We start from the raw sequence: 14,729 nt of genomic DNA on the forward strand, positions 1-14,729 counted from the left end.
AAAAATGTAGTCTGCGCTCCCGTTGTCCCTGTAGTCCCAACTCCTCCTTTGGAATCGGAAGGTTCCAGGCCTGCTCAACTGTACAGCTGACGAGCTGTCTTGAGCAATGATCCTGGGAGAATGGCGACTCCATCCTCTGATGGTCCATCTGATTTGGAGATTGTTCAGAGCCGCTCAGGTAGACCTGTTTGCTTCTACAGAGACCTCTCACTGCCAGCTGTTCTGACATGCATTTCCCCCAGTGAGTCTTCTCGCGCAGACACTGTGCAAAGTCTGGGAGGAAGAGGAGCAATCTTGCTAGTGGCGTTATATTGGCCCACTCTTATTCAGTTCCCCGAACTAGAGCTCCTCATGACAGCCCCTCTTTGGCCGATTCCTATGAGGAAGGATCTACTGACTCAGAGACAGGGCACTGTTTGGCATCTGCATCCAGACCTTTGGAAACTCCATGTCTGGTCCCTGGATGGGACGCTGAGGTTCTAGGTGACCTACCTCAGGAGGTAGTGAACACCATCACTTCAGCAAGAGCACCGTCTATGAGACATGCTTACGCCTTGAAGTGGAACCCGTTCATCAAGTGATGTATTTTTTTCCCGAGAAGACCCCCGAAGATGCCCTATTGTGGTCGTGCTTTCCTTTTTGCAGCAAGGGTTGGAGCGAAGGCTGTCTCCCTCCACCATCAAAGTCCAGGTTACCACTATTGCTGCATACCATGACCCGGTGAATGGGAAGTCTTTGGGTAAGCATGACCTCATCATCAGGTTCCTTAGAGGGATCAGGAGGTTCAATCGTTACCGGCCCCCTCTATACCCTCTCAGGACCTGACTCTAGTGCTAAAGTCACTACAGCAGGGCCCATTCGAACCTTTGCATTCAGTTGAGCTAAAGTTTCTTTCATTGAAAACTCTGCTCCTGCTTGCACTGGCCTCCATCAACAGGGTAGGGTACCTGCATCCATTTTCAGTCGACAGTTCGTGTTGGCATGACTAAAGCCCTGACTTTGCTCTGTGCCATCCAAACATTGAGATGCTACGTAGACCGGATACAAAGCTTCAGGACCACAGACCAGGTCTTTGTCTGTTAAAGAGGCTGGCAGAAGGGGAATGCTTTCTCTAAGCAGGGGATGGCATTTGGATGCTTATCAGGCACATGGTGTGCCTTGCCCGTTCAGGTTGAAATCTCACTCAACTAGGAGTGTTGCATCCTCCTGGGCGCTGGCTTGTGGCATCTTGCTGACAGATATTTGTTAGGGCAACCCCTAACACATTAGCTAGGTTCTATAGCTTTCGTGTAGAGCTGGTATCCTCCTGTGTTCTCACCTCAAACGGGAAATGGCACTGTAAGGCCCCGGTTAGTGTTGGCTTGCTTAAACTGCTCCAGAGTGTCGGTACAGTAGACCCTGTTGAGATCCTCCAAATATATTCATCAAAATTCATGATACTTTTGATGATGCTTTTGTGTTTGGAATGTGAGTCTAATGCATCTAATTTCCATCTAGTATAATTTTTTTCAGTACTTCAGTGTTGTTTTGTTTTTTTTGGCCACTGTAGTGAAAGAGGAAGTGAAAGCTTTGCTGTTAGGACTGTCCCTCAAACAGCCTTTGCCTAAATATGACTTGTGAAGGTCAGAAGAACGTGTGGAATGACAGCAGATACGCAGATATCTTTCTGTGTGGGTTGAATTCAACCCAAAATCTCCCTCCTCAAAATCCACCCGTAAAGGGATATTCCCTCAAAGAAGAGTCTCTATAAAGTCTGCCTCCGTGGACAATGAGCCACACAGCAACAAGTCCAGCCTGAGTGCTTTACCTCTAACAGACTTTCTGGACACCCAGCCAATCTAATACAACACACCGACCAAAATGTCTGCTTCTCGCTTCGTCATTTTCACCGCAGTGGTGGTGCTTCTGTGCGCAGTTAGCCTCAGTGAAGGTAAGATGGAGGAAAAGATAAATTAACATATTGAAAAACAAGCAGTTTAAAACATTTAAAATCTGTGCAATGTACAGTCTAGTTGTAATCTGTTTTAACAAAAAACTTGTCTCTATATTCTTTAATCTAGGTTTACGTATTGGACCACAAAGGTGCTGTTTTACCTTTTCAACCCGTCCTGTGCCAATCAAAAGAGTGGTTGAGTACAGCATGACAAGCCAGCAGTGCACCAATGAAGCCGTGCTGTAAGTGTCACAACAATATATCTCTGAAAAATTACAGTAGTGTTATTCTTATTATTATTATTATTAATTTTTTTTTTTATAAATTTTATATTTTTAATAACCTTGCATTTGTCATATTCATAATAATAATTATTATGTTTAAACTGGTTGGAACTAATTTGACCAGCAGAGCAATTCCTTTGTGTCTGATGGTATTGAATTTCTCTGAACACAGGTTCAAGACTGTGAAGGGTCATTACGTGTGTGCCAACCCCACTGACTCATGGGTAAAGGAGAACATCAAGATCATTGACAGCAGGAACGTCGGAAGCCAAGGGACCTTGTAATCATGTTGACCTGCGTCCTCCAACTTCTGAACCATTTTGGAAGCACTGGACAAGTGTGGAGTCCGAGCAAAACTGAAGAAAAAAAAAAGAAAAGAAAAAAGAATGCAATTATTTTACTCACCGACAAATGCATTGTCTCTGATCAGTATACTGAAGCTAAAGGGTTAAACAGTCCAGAATGTATGTTTTTTAAGTTGTTTATCTATTTGACATGTCATTTGTCTCAGTAATGTATTTCTAAAAAGAGTGTTTTGCACTGAAAGATAAAGTATTGCAGATTATCAGCCTATAGCTCAAAGAATCTAGTTTATATAAGAACAATAAATTAATCGGAATATTTCTTTGACGTGTAGTTTAAGACAACCTAATTATGATAATGATCTGTTTATGTAAGTGTTTGCTAATGTAACCTCCTCACAATAAAGACAATTTTGGATAAAGACACTTTTTGTTGTATGTCGCATGATTCGCACTGTTCACACTTACAAAGGTGCTCAGGTTTCAAGATTTATGTACATTTGAAAACCGTTAACATTTGTATATTTGCATACAACAAGCTGACCGTGCATCCTGCTTAAACTTTATCTGTGGAAATATTGTCACAAGGTGTCCCTTGGTTGTTATATATTAAGGGTCAAATTTTTCGTGCTTTTTTTGAAGCTTTGATTGTGTTTACAGTGTGCAATATAATATGTGTTCATGTTTCACGTGTAAAAAAACAGTATTTTTCACATAATTCACCTATCTGTATACATCTGTATACCTCTGTTTTCACTGTCATAAAAATGGGCTGATAACTTTCTTGTTCTATAAAGTCCCTCCTTCAGAAATACGTAACGAGTTGTGATTGTGCCAGCGGTTCCTGTGTTGTGATTCGACACCAGCTTAGAGCAGGCTGAGCTCCTGGTAACGCAATTGGGCTAGTTTTGAGAAGCCCGTGGGCAGGAGCATGTGCTGGAGATATATAATCACAGGAGCGTTTTTACTGAAGAGATGCGCATGAAAATTTGATTTTTTTTTGCACTAGTTAACAAAGCTAAACAGCGTTGCCCTTTGTGTAATAAGTTACAGAAACTGTTAAACACAACAACTTAAATAATAAAATACACTTACCAGTTGTGGTCCATAAACAATTCCTTCTCCAGACAAAGAGGGAACTGCTCCATCTTTCAGGAATAATCTTTGTGCGAATCCGGCATTAAACTGATTAAGATTGAGGAAGCTGTCCTCAGCAAAATGTGCAGTACATAGTTTTACATGTGGATTATAATTTTTGGGAACCGAGTTAAACATAAATTGTAACCATTAATCTCCAAGTACAGCGTCCTTGTGAAGGCCAAACTAAGATGATTGGACTCCGGGAGCTATACGTTATCCATCCGCCATATTGAAATATCCGTGAATACTCGAGAGCAAGTTGTCACTGCAACTAGTCTGTCTTCAGCGGACGTCAGAAGATGTTTTCCTAAACTAACACAATACAACAAGATAAAGCCGTTAGCTAAAACTGCATTTTAAAATGTATTCTCGTTTAAAAACCTGTATTATTGAGTTAATACCAGTTAAAAACACAAACCAACACATTCTTATCTGTGAAACGTTTCATAGGGATTTAAAATCTGGACAGTTTTTACAACCAGCATTGTGGCGTTTTTGAATATTCTTTGACCATATGGTGAATGACGTCAAGTTGACCATTGCAAGATGTGCTTGGAGCAGTCGAATGAGGAATCCCTACATATCTATGGGCTGTACACTCAAAGAAAATTGTACACTTGCAAGGTATGAACTCATTCACTCAGATTTTGAACAGCACTACAAAATTGCAGGCACCCGATATAGTGCACTTTATAGGTGAAAGGGAGCAGTTTCGGACACAGCTCTAGCCTCTGTAAACTGTACAAAAAAGAAGAAGCAGTTCACTGTCAGATTAGCCAATCAAAAGGCTTTTTGGGGTGCTTTATGCATGTCAATAAATTAGCGCTTTTATATGAAAAGCCGGTAAACGGAAAGATGAAAAATATGATAGTTTATCATCAATGACATTTTAACCATCATAAAGGCTGAATAAAATAAAAAAGAAGCAAGATGAGAGTGAGTGAAAACTGAAGTGTTTCATCACTGAGTAATGAGGCAAGCATTGTTTACTTTGGTCTAATAATTAGAAAAATAACTTTGTCACTAGCCCAAGATATCCCCCAGACTGTACATCATTAATAACACAGTTCTTTGGGGGTATTGAAATTGCTGTGTAAACCAGATGGAAAGTTTGGGAACAGTGTATGATCTTATGCGTCTGACGTACTGTACAGTGTGGTGTTTTTAATCACATAGGCTTGTGGTCATGTGTAGTCTACTGTTGAATTTGAGAAGGTGTAATCTTTAAACAGAACACAGTTTAGTTCTCTTTTCTGACCACAAATACACGTCATGTTGGTAACAGGAAGTGACGCTGTCCATTTGAGCTCCAGATACTGTATGTACATACAGTATCTACTGTATCTGTGGGATTTGACCGTGTAGAGGTTGTGGGATTGGGATTCAGGATTAGTTTCTGAGAAACTACAGAGGTATCTGGGTCTGATGGATTTTGAGGGATGATCATCAGTTGGCCTAACACAAGAGCTTTCAATCTTTTTCAGACCAAGGACCCTTCAGAGCTTAAGCCTGCTCTAATAACATTCTTATATCACCATATGAATATATCTACAGCAGTCTACTATGGGGGGCCGTACAAGCCATAATTCATTCTGGCACTCTCTCACACTTACATTCTCCTTTCACATACATACATTTCTACTCTCACACACATACATTCTCCTTACACATACATATATTTTCTACATCACTGTAGCCTATATGTATTTGTACACCTACATTTTAATGTAACTGAATGCATTTTATGGAAGGGAGAAAACGAAATATATACTACCTCTGGTGGTGGATTTTTATTTGTGCATTGTCTAAGTACTAAATTCAATAAATGCTAATGTGTTTTCATCAACACGTTTCCATCTAAACACACACACACACACAGTTATAAATACATACATTCTTAAAAATAAAGGTGCTTCAAAAGGCTCTTCAAGGTGATGCTATATAATAACCATTTTCGGTTCCACAAAGAACCATTCAGTCAAAGATTCTTTTAGAACCATCTCTTCCTTACCTTTATATGATCTCATCTGAAGAACCTTAATTCTTTCACCACGAAGAACCTTTTGTGAAACAGAAAGATTCTTCAGATGTTAAAGGTTCTTTGCCATTTAGAAAAAACATTTATACAAAAAGGTTCTTCTATGGCATAGTGAAACACCTTTATTTTTAAGAGTGTTTTAACCCTTTACCTAACACTCTCCTGCAGTCCATTACTGACACCTACTGTACTGATGAAAGTAGACTACACAAAATATTCTTTGAAAATGCTTGTCTAAATTATGCTAGATAATACTAAATCAATTGTATTGATATTACGGTACATTTACAGACACAATGCTTTACCCTGAAAAAAAGAGTAGTCAATTATAGTAAATATAAATTCATAAGTAGCCAAGTCGTAGATCACACCTTTTTTTATATATTTATATATATTCTCTTGATTTGTGATTAATTAGATCTCAAATTAGATTAATATAATCTAATGGCTGCATCATGGTGTTACAGATAATTTTGAATATAAACAGGACTCCTTAAATTAATACTTGTACATGTAATCATGTTTTTCTATGTTCATCTATGTACTGTATAAGGGTAGTGGAAGACAAGTTGAACTAGAATCCTAGTAATATCTCTGGAACATATCTTGTCTTTAGAATAAAACCTTGTTAAGGAGGAAAATGTATTTGAAACAATTAATGAAGCCTTCAGCCTTGACTTAAAGATTTAAAGACTTGGCTCAGACTTCAGATGAAAGACTTGTAGATGTGTCTGATACCAATATTTGTGATTTTCTTGAAAATAAATAAATAAAAATTGCATGAACAAAAAGATTCATGTATATATTTCTTCTGATTTGTGATACTTCAGCTACTATCGGTGATTCTGAAGTATATATATATATATATATATATATATATATATATATATATATATATATATATATATTCTTCATTCTTGAAGAATGAGAAGCCTGATGTGTTCGCGGTTCCTGTGTGAGACACTCCATTAAAATAACTTTGACCTAAAACTTATTTTTGTGTCTTTCCTTTCAGGTTTAAAACAAAATCAGGGAGAGAGTTCTGTGTAGATCCAGAGAGCCCCTGGGTGAACGATCATGTTGATGAAGTGGACAAAAGAACAACCGTCTAAAAAAAACAACACTCTTTCTATTTTTGAACTGTGCATTTCATATTGTATTTTTAATCCTTGTGATATTTTCTATGTGTATATAAAACAATTTATTTACAGAATAATTTATGTGATTGGTTTAGTTGTTTTTAACAAAATATCAGTGATAAAATTATCAGAATGTGGTAATTTGTATTTATTTTTTTATTCTCTATTGCATGGGTCATTCCATGAAATCGTACCTTTCCACTTAGAGGAAAAAAAGTTGAATCAATATTTTTTTAAACATCAATGAAATCAGGGCACACCAACACAGTGATTTATATTTTATAGAAAAAAAATGCATACTTATGCCAAAAAAGCAATGTTTAACAATGAGATATATGTAGCATAATATGCAAATGTAATCTTTATATAATTTTGCTCATTTAAAATCCTGCTGTAAAAGAAAACTCATAGTGAGAGACAGGCCAAAAACTTTACCCTTACTAATTATTATTACAAGTTACATATATGTACATTCAGTTAAATTAAAGTATTTATTCTAGCTTTAATTAAATATAATTTTATTAAGCTATTATTGTTTTTTTTTGTTCCGAAGAGGAGGAATAATTTATTGCATAATTTACTTATATTTTAAAAACTAACTGGGAGGGTGTAGTTCTCCTAAAAATGAACAGTCTGACCTTCCAGCTTAATTTGTATATGTGACCAAACTATTTTCATGTTCTCATATGTTTTTCTACATTCAATATTTAGTAAAACTGACAAAACTGTGTCCCCTCTGTAATACCAGATACATTCATCAAAATTCTTGACACTTTTGATGATCCTTTTGTATTTGGAATGGCATGAATGTGAGTCTAATGCATCTAATTTCCATCTAGTATAATTTTTTTCAGTACTTCAGTGTTGTTTTGTTTTTTGGCCACTGTAGCGAAAGAGGAAGTGAAATCTTTGCTGTTAGGGCTCTCCCTCAAACAGCCTTTGCCTAAATATGACTTGTGAAGGTCAGAAGCACGTGTGGGATGACAGCAGATACGGCTGGACTTTCTTTCTGTGTGGGTGAATTCAACCCAAAATCCCCCTCCTCCAAATCCACCCGTAAAGGGATATTCCCTCAAAGAAGAGTCTCTATAAAGTCTGCCTCCGTGGACAATGAGCCGCACAGCAACAAGTCCAGCCTGAGTGCTTTACCTCTAACAGACTTTCTGGACACCCAGCCAATCTAATACAACACACCGACCAAAATGTCTGCTTCTCGCTTCGTCATTTTCACCGCAGTGGTGGTGCTTCTGTGCGCAGTTAGCCTCAGTGAAGGTAAGATGGAGGAGAAAGATAAATTAACATATTGAAAAACAAGCAATTTAAAACATTTAAAATCTGTGCAATGTACAGTCTAGTTGTATTCTGTTTTAACAAAAACTTGTCTCTATATTCTTTAATCTAGGTTTACGTATTGGACCACAAAAGTGCTGTTTTACCTTTTCAACCCGTCCTGTGCCAATCAAAAGAGTGGTTGAGTACAGCATGACAAGCCAGCAGTGCCCCAAAGAAGCCGTGCTGTAAGTGTCACAACAAAATATCTCTGAAAAAGTACAGTAGTTAAATATTGTTTTTATATATATTTAATATTTTTAATAACTTTGCATTTGTTATATTCATAATAATAATTACTATGTTTAAACTGGTTGGAACTAATTTGACCAGCAGAGCAATTCCTTTGTGTCTGATGGTATTGAATTTCTCTGAACACAGGTTCAAGACTGTGAAGGGTCATTACGTGTGTGCCAACCCCACTGACTCATGGGTAAAGGAGAACATCAAGATCATTGACAGCAGGAACGTCGGAAGCCAAGAGACCTTGTAATCATGTTGACCTGCGTCCTCCAACTTCTGAACCATTTTGGAAGCACTGGACAAGTGTGGAGTCCGAGCAAAACTGAAAAAAAAGAAAAAAATAATTTTTGTACTCACCGACAAATGCATTGTCTCTAACTGATCAGTATACTGAAGCTAAAAGGTTAAACAGTCCAGAATGTATGTTGTTTAAATTGTTTATTTGTTATGTGTCTTACTAATGTATTTTTAAAAATAGTGTTTTTCAATGAAAGATAAAGTATTGCAGATTATCAGCCTATGGCTTGAAGAAACTAGTTTATGGAACTTTTTTTTCTACTTGTCGTTTAAGACAACTTAATTATGATAATGATATGTTTATGTAAGTGTTTGCTAATGTAACCTCCTCACAATAAAGACACTTTTGGATAAAGACACTTTTTGTTGTATTTCGCATGATTCGCACTGTTCACACTTACAGAGGTGCTCAGGTTTCAAGATTTATGTACATTTGAAAAACCGTTAACATTCGTATATTTGCATACAACAAGCTGACCATGCAACCTGCTTAAACTTTATCTGTGGAAATATTGTCACTTTATGCATGTCAATATATAAGTGCATTTATATGAAAAGCCGGTAAGCGGAAATATTATAAATGTAATAGTTGATCATCAATGACATTTTAACCATCATAAAGGCTGAATAAAATAAAAAAGACCAAAAGCAATGAGACAAAAAAGAAGCAAGATGAGAGTGAGTGACAATGTAAGATTTTCATCACCGGACATTGCGCTTTAACATGCTAAAAAATAAACAACAAAATGTGATTCCGCTTGACAGGTAAACATACGGTTAATCTGGGTAGCGTACAAAGACTGGACATAGTTATATCTGCCAGAAGTTATAGATTGGCTATACTAGAGCAAAATAATATATATAAACCAAATGAAGATAAAAAGTAGATTGATCACTTATTCATATTTTAACTGCTTCCATCAGGCTGTGAATCTAAACAGCATGTGAAAAAAGCGGCAAGCATTGTTTACTTTGGTCTAATAATTACAAAAACAACTTGTCACTAGCCCAAGATTTTCCCCAGACTGTACATCATTAATAACACAGTTCTTTGGGGGTATTGAAATTGCTGTGTAAACCAGATGGAAAGTTTGGGAACAGTGTATGATCTTATGCGTCTGACGTACTGTACAGTGTGGTGTTTTTAATCACATAGGTTTGTGGTCATGTGTAGTCTACTGATGAACTTGAGAAGGTGTAATCTTTAAACAGAACACAGTTTAGTTCTCTTTTCTGACCACAAATACACGTCATGTTGGTAACAGGAAGTGACGCTGTCCATTTGAGCTCCAGATACTGTATGTACATACAGTATCTACTGTATCTGTGGGATTTGACCGTGTAGAGGTTGTGGGATTGGGATTCAGGATTAGTTTCTGAGAAACTACAGAGGTATCTGGGTCTGATGGATTTTGAGGGATGATCAGTTGGCCTAACACAAGAGCTTTCAATCTTTTTTCAGACCAAGGACCCTTTAGAGCTTAAGCCTGCTCTAATAACATTCTTATATCACCATATGAATGTATCTACAACAGTACTGAATGTATTTTATGGTAGGGAGAAAATTAATTATTTAAATTAATTCAAGCTTCTTAAATTTATTTGTAATGCATATTTTCATAATTTTCCACAAAGTTTAGTTTGATATAAAAACTGTAGTTGGTCTAACACAACACTGACTTGGAGTTGAGCGTTATGAAATGCTGAAAGTGTTAAATAGTTGTGGATATTAGTCTTCAGCTTTGGCTACAGTTTGTAAGCAAACAGAACACCTTCATATTAGAGTGGATTTCAGCTTTGGGTGGAAAAAAGGAAGCAAGATTAATGTGTTTGTGTAGATGCATGTGGTTTTCAGAAGTGTAATGGTGAGAAACATGTTTTTTTTTCTATCAGTAGCACAGACTTAATCTAATCTAGCTTCATGGTAAAATCCCAGGGGCCTGTACCATGATGGCAGCTGAACAAATTCAGAGTTACAGGATTAGTTTTGAGTTGACAAAACCAAACCTCTCCAGTCCGGCTTTGTTGGAACCATGATGCTGTTCTTCAGCTTTCTTTGTCAACTCAGGCTTTGATCCTGAGTTTGTGGAGCGCGTGCACATGAATATGTGACATCACTGGTGAACAGCTAATCATGGCCTTGCAATACAAATCAAGTTTTATTTACTTCTCGCGAGACCCAGCGAGATTCAGAACTGAAGGTTAAAGGTTTTGCTAAAGGTTAAGAGATTGATGAATATGACAAATTTAAACGTCATATGAAATATGAAGGAGGACAAATAAAATAAATTATCTTGCTCTATCAGTGAAGTCACAAGTGAAACTTGTTAACTTAGTTTACACATTTGAAAATATATAGTGATAGAGACTCGAACATGTAAGGTCAGATTTTTTATTTTTTAAATAGTTCAATCTTTTGATCTGTATCTTATCTGTATACATTACTATATAAAGTAAACAATTTATAATAACTGTTAAAGTAAAATTGCTTTTGCTACATGGGGTAGGGTTAGGTTTAGGGGTAGGTTCAGGGTTAGTACCTAGTTATTACATATTTATTGTAATTACTATAATAAGTACATAGTATGTACATGAGGAACAGGACTGTAAAATAAAGTGCTACCAGATAAATAATGATAACAACAATAATTATATAAATCATAAAAAGACTCAGTAATCATTTTTTTTGTTGTTGTTTTTTTTTTTTTTTTTTTTTTTTTTTTTTTTTTTTTTACATTAGTGACCTTTAATTAGGAGCAAGATAAACTGGAGTGACTGTGTCAGACATGTGACTTCTCTCAACTTCAGTTTGAGATCTCCAACCCAGAACATAACCTGCCCCAGAGCAGGTTAGCTGTGGTGTGTAACTTACTATGGCAATAAACACAGCTAAAAGCCAAGCCACTTACATGGTACCTAAAACCCAGGATTGGTGCAAACTAACCTGAAACTTACCTGGCTAGCCAAATTATCCGGCTTCATGGTACAGGCCCCAGGAGCAGTTCTTATAAAACAACAACCAAAACACTGCCTTACTTGGTTCTAAAACTCATTGACATCTGTTGGTGAATTTTTATTCTTGAATTGTTTAAATACGAAATTCACTAAATGCATGAATGCAAACATATTTCCAGCAGCACGTTTCCCTCTTAAAATAGCTATGGTTACATATGTATAATTAGTTAGCCCTATTCCTAACACTGTCCTGCAGTCCATTACTGACACCTATTGATGAAAGTAGACTACACAAAATATTATGTGAAAATGTTTGCCCAAATTGTTAGATAATACGTACTAAATAATTTGTATTGATATTACAGTACATTTCCAGATGCAATGCTTTACTCTGAATAAAAAAATAAAAAAAAATAATTAATTAATTAATTAATTAATTAACTAAAATCAATTTTTTTTTCTTAATGCCACCAACTGTGAAAAGAAAAGCTTTTCTTTTCCTGTTGTTCTTTTTTCATATTTTAGTTCTGTAAAACAGCTAAACTAGACTTAAAAGTTTTCTTAGAGCTTGGGTTCTAAGTCCTGTTTCTGGTGGTCAATCGTCTTAAATAGAGAGCACATCGTAACCAGTTAATCAAGGTTTTATATGTGAGTCAAGGGTCAAAACTTAGCACCTATGTTTTGGTGAAAACTAAATTATTACTATTATTATTATCATGGAAAAGACAAAGCCATGTGTTGTTTTCCCAAAGTGCTTTTTCAGTGAATATGAAAGAAAAGTACTTTACAAACAACTTTACTTTACAAATATATATATATATATATATATATATATATATATATATATATATATATATATATATATATATATATATATATATATATATATATGACAATGGAAAAGCAAAACTAACTAAATAAATAAATACATTTAAGCTACTTTTTGAAATGTCTATTCAATGCTTTATTGATCGAGCACAATTATGTTTTAAATTATATTTTGGGGGACATATTCTCATCTAAAATTGATGTTTGTGATGGATTTGTGATTAATTAGATAATGAATTAAATAAATAGCATCTAATGGTGTTAAAGATGGTTTTGAATATGAACAGGCCTACTCAAATTATTAATTGTACATGTATTTATGTATTTTTGCATCTCGAATTGTGCCCATGTGTAAGAGTAGACGAAGACAAGTTGAACTATAATCCTAGTAATATCCCTGGAACATATCGTCTTTAAAATGCAACCTTGTAAATAGGAATTTTCAGGATGAAAATTTATTTGCAACAATTAATGAAGCATTCAGACTTGACTTAAAGATTTAAGACTTGACTTCAGACCTCAGAAAGACTTGTAGATGTGTCTGATAGATACCAATATTTGTGATTTTCAAAAAAAAAAAAAAAAAAATTATTGCATTCAAGAGATGTATTATACTTTTTATTTAAAAGCCAATATTAAAGGACACTTTGATAATGGGTAATGAAAAAAAAATCTAATAAATAAATCAATAAAAAATACACATGTGCTGAGCTTCAAGGCCTGACATACTAACATGTGAGGTCTTGGGACTTAAGATAACATCCACACAACAGAAAGCAAGTGTACGAGAATGTCCCAGGTTTAAAAATGTCAACAGCTCAGCACACTAAATCCACTAAATCCACACTACTATTGACATTTTAGCATTTTAATCCATGTAGCTATAGCTCAATAAAATAGGCTACCACTTTTAATGCTATGATGCAGTAAACCACAATTTCTTTAGAATAATATAAAACATAATTCATATTATAGAAATAATACTGCACACCTATCAAATGTGTCAAATCTAAAATATGGTTTAATACTGTGTAGCTTAGAGAAAATACAAGCACAGGCTCATAAGCTTCACATTTATCTTGCTTGAATTCATTGTAAGAAATGCACATAATTTCATAAGTTATAAACTGTCATCTGTTAATATCAAATATTTTAACTACAGTGTTTTTCTTTCATTTTCCTGACTGCAGCCGTCAAATGTAACACATCAGCGAAGCAAAACTGTTGTCTATTTGTGAAAATAAATAGATAAATAAACGCTTCTTTGATAACTTGTGGTTAAAGCGCCACTCAGCGGTCAAAAGCTGTAAATGCACTTTACAGACGCACCGGAGGTGGTACTCGCGGTTGGAGAAAGCACATTTTGGTTGGCCACCTATTGTATCTCTAATAGTACTTCAGAGCATCACAGTCCACTGTCACATATAAACCTCTACTGTAAAAAGAAAATGGACTGATATGATTTAAGTTAGACTTTACATGTCATTTTAAAAAGACATTGCTCTTTCAGTCAGACTCAAAATAATATGTAAAACTGCAGTTTCCCCTCATCATATTTGCATATTTTAATTCTGTGAATCAGTTTAACTGGTGACTGAATTATTGTAACTTCTCTATTAGACCAACACGTGTCACTAGAGACCAGAGGTGATTGTGTTTTCTTAGAGCAGGGGTTCTCAGTCTTGTTTCCAGTGGTCCAACACTCAAGTTTAGTGCTTTAATTAAACTGAATCAGTTAATCAAAGTCTGAGGGTTTACTTGTGAGGAAGGGGACCAGGTTAAGCACCTGATATTGGGTGAAAGCTCAATTCAAATTTTATCAAAATCTTTTGCTTTTGTTCATTGAATGCTGAGCTTGACAGGCCTGAAAAGAGGAAGCTGTGTGTTTTCCTCAAACATGTTTTCAGTGAATCTGAAATAAAACTCAGAACATGCTCACATGACTGACAAAGCAGAAAAAAGGAAGAGCTAAAAACTACTCTCATGTAATGTTGATCCTCAGAAATGGGTCTGTCTGAATGTCTTTACGAGGAATACGTCTGAACACATCAGCTCTGAGATCTTCAAGCTCTACAGAACTTCTACTGATTCTTTCTGTCATTGTGAAGAAACATCTTGAAGAATGAGAAGCCTGATGTCTGTGTTGTTTCTGGTGCACTGTCTTGAAGAGTTTTATTTGTGTTTCACTTGTGAAATGCTGACTGTGTAGTGGCTTTTGTACGGACAATACAAAGGTTAGTT

At 35.7% G+C, this 14,729-nt stretch overlaps 2 protein-coding genes across 2 annotated transcripts; both read left to right on the plus strand.

The window, feature by feature from the left end:
- The first annotated feature begins 1,751 nt into the window (after nt 1–1,751).
- Nucleotides 1,752–2,945, plus strand: LOC113043893 (monocyte chemotactic protein 1B-like). Its single transcript, XM_026203472.1, has 3 exons — nt 1,752–1,930; nt 2,061–2,175; nt 2,390–2,945. Exons 1-3 carry the CDS (start codon nt 1,861–1,863, stop codon nt 2,499–2,501), a joined length of 297 nt encoding a protein of 98 aa, XP_026059257.1. The 5' UTR covers nt 1,752–1,860; the 3' UTR covers nt 2,502–2,945.
- A 4,987-nt stretch (nt 2,946–7,932) lies between these two features.
- LOC113043502 (monocyte chemotactic protein 1B-like) lies at nt 7,933–8,735 on the plus strand. Its single transcript, XM_026202934.1, has 3 exons — nt 7,933–8,108; nt 8,239–8,353; nt 8,547–8,735. The coding sequence occupies exons 1-3, from the start codon at nt 8,039–8,041 to the stop codon at nt 8,656–8,658; spliced, it is 297 nt and encodes a 98-aa protein (XP_026058719.1). The 5' UTR covers nt 7,933–8,038; the 3' UTR covers nt 8,659–8,735.
- The last annotated feature ends 5,994 nt before the right edge of the window (nt 8,736–14,729 follow it).

This window comes from Carassius auratus, chromosome 25 (genome assembly GCF_003368295.1).
Source record: "Carassius auratus strain Wakin chromosome 25, ASM336829v1, whole genome shotgun sequence".
In the NCBI taxonomy this organism is placed as follows: Eukaryota; Metazoa; Chordata; class Actinopteri; order Cypriniformes; family Cyprinidae; genus Carassius; species Carassius auratus.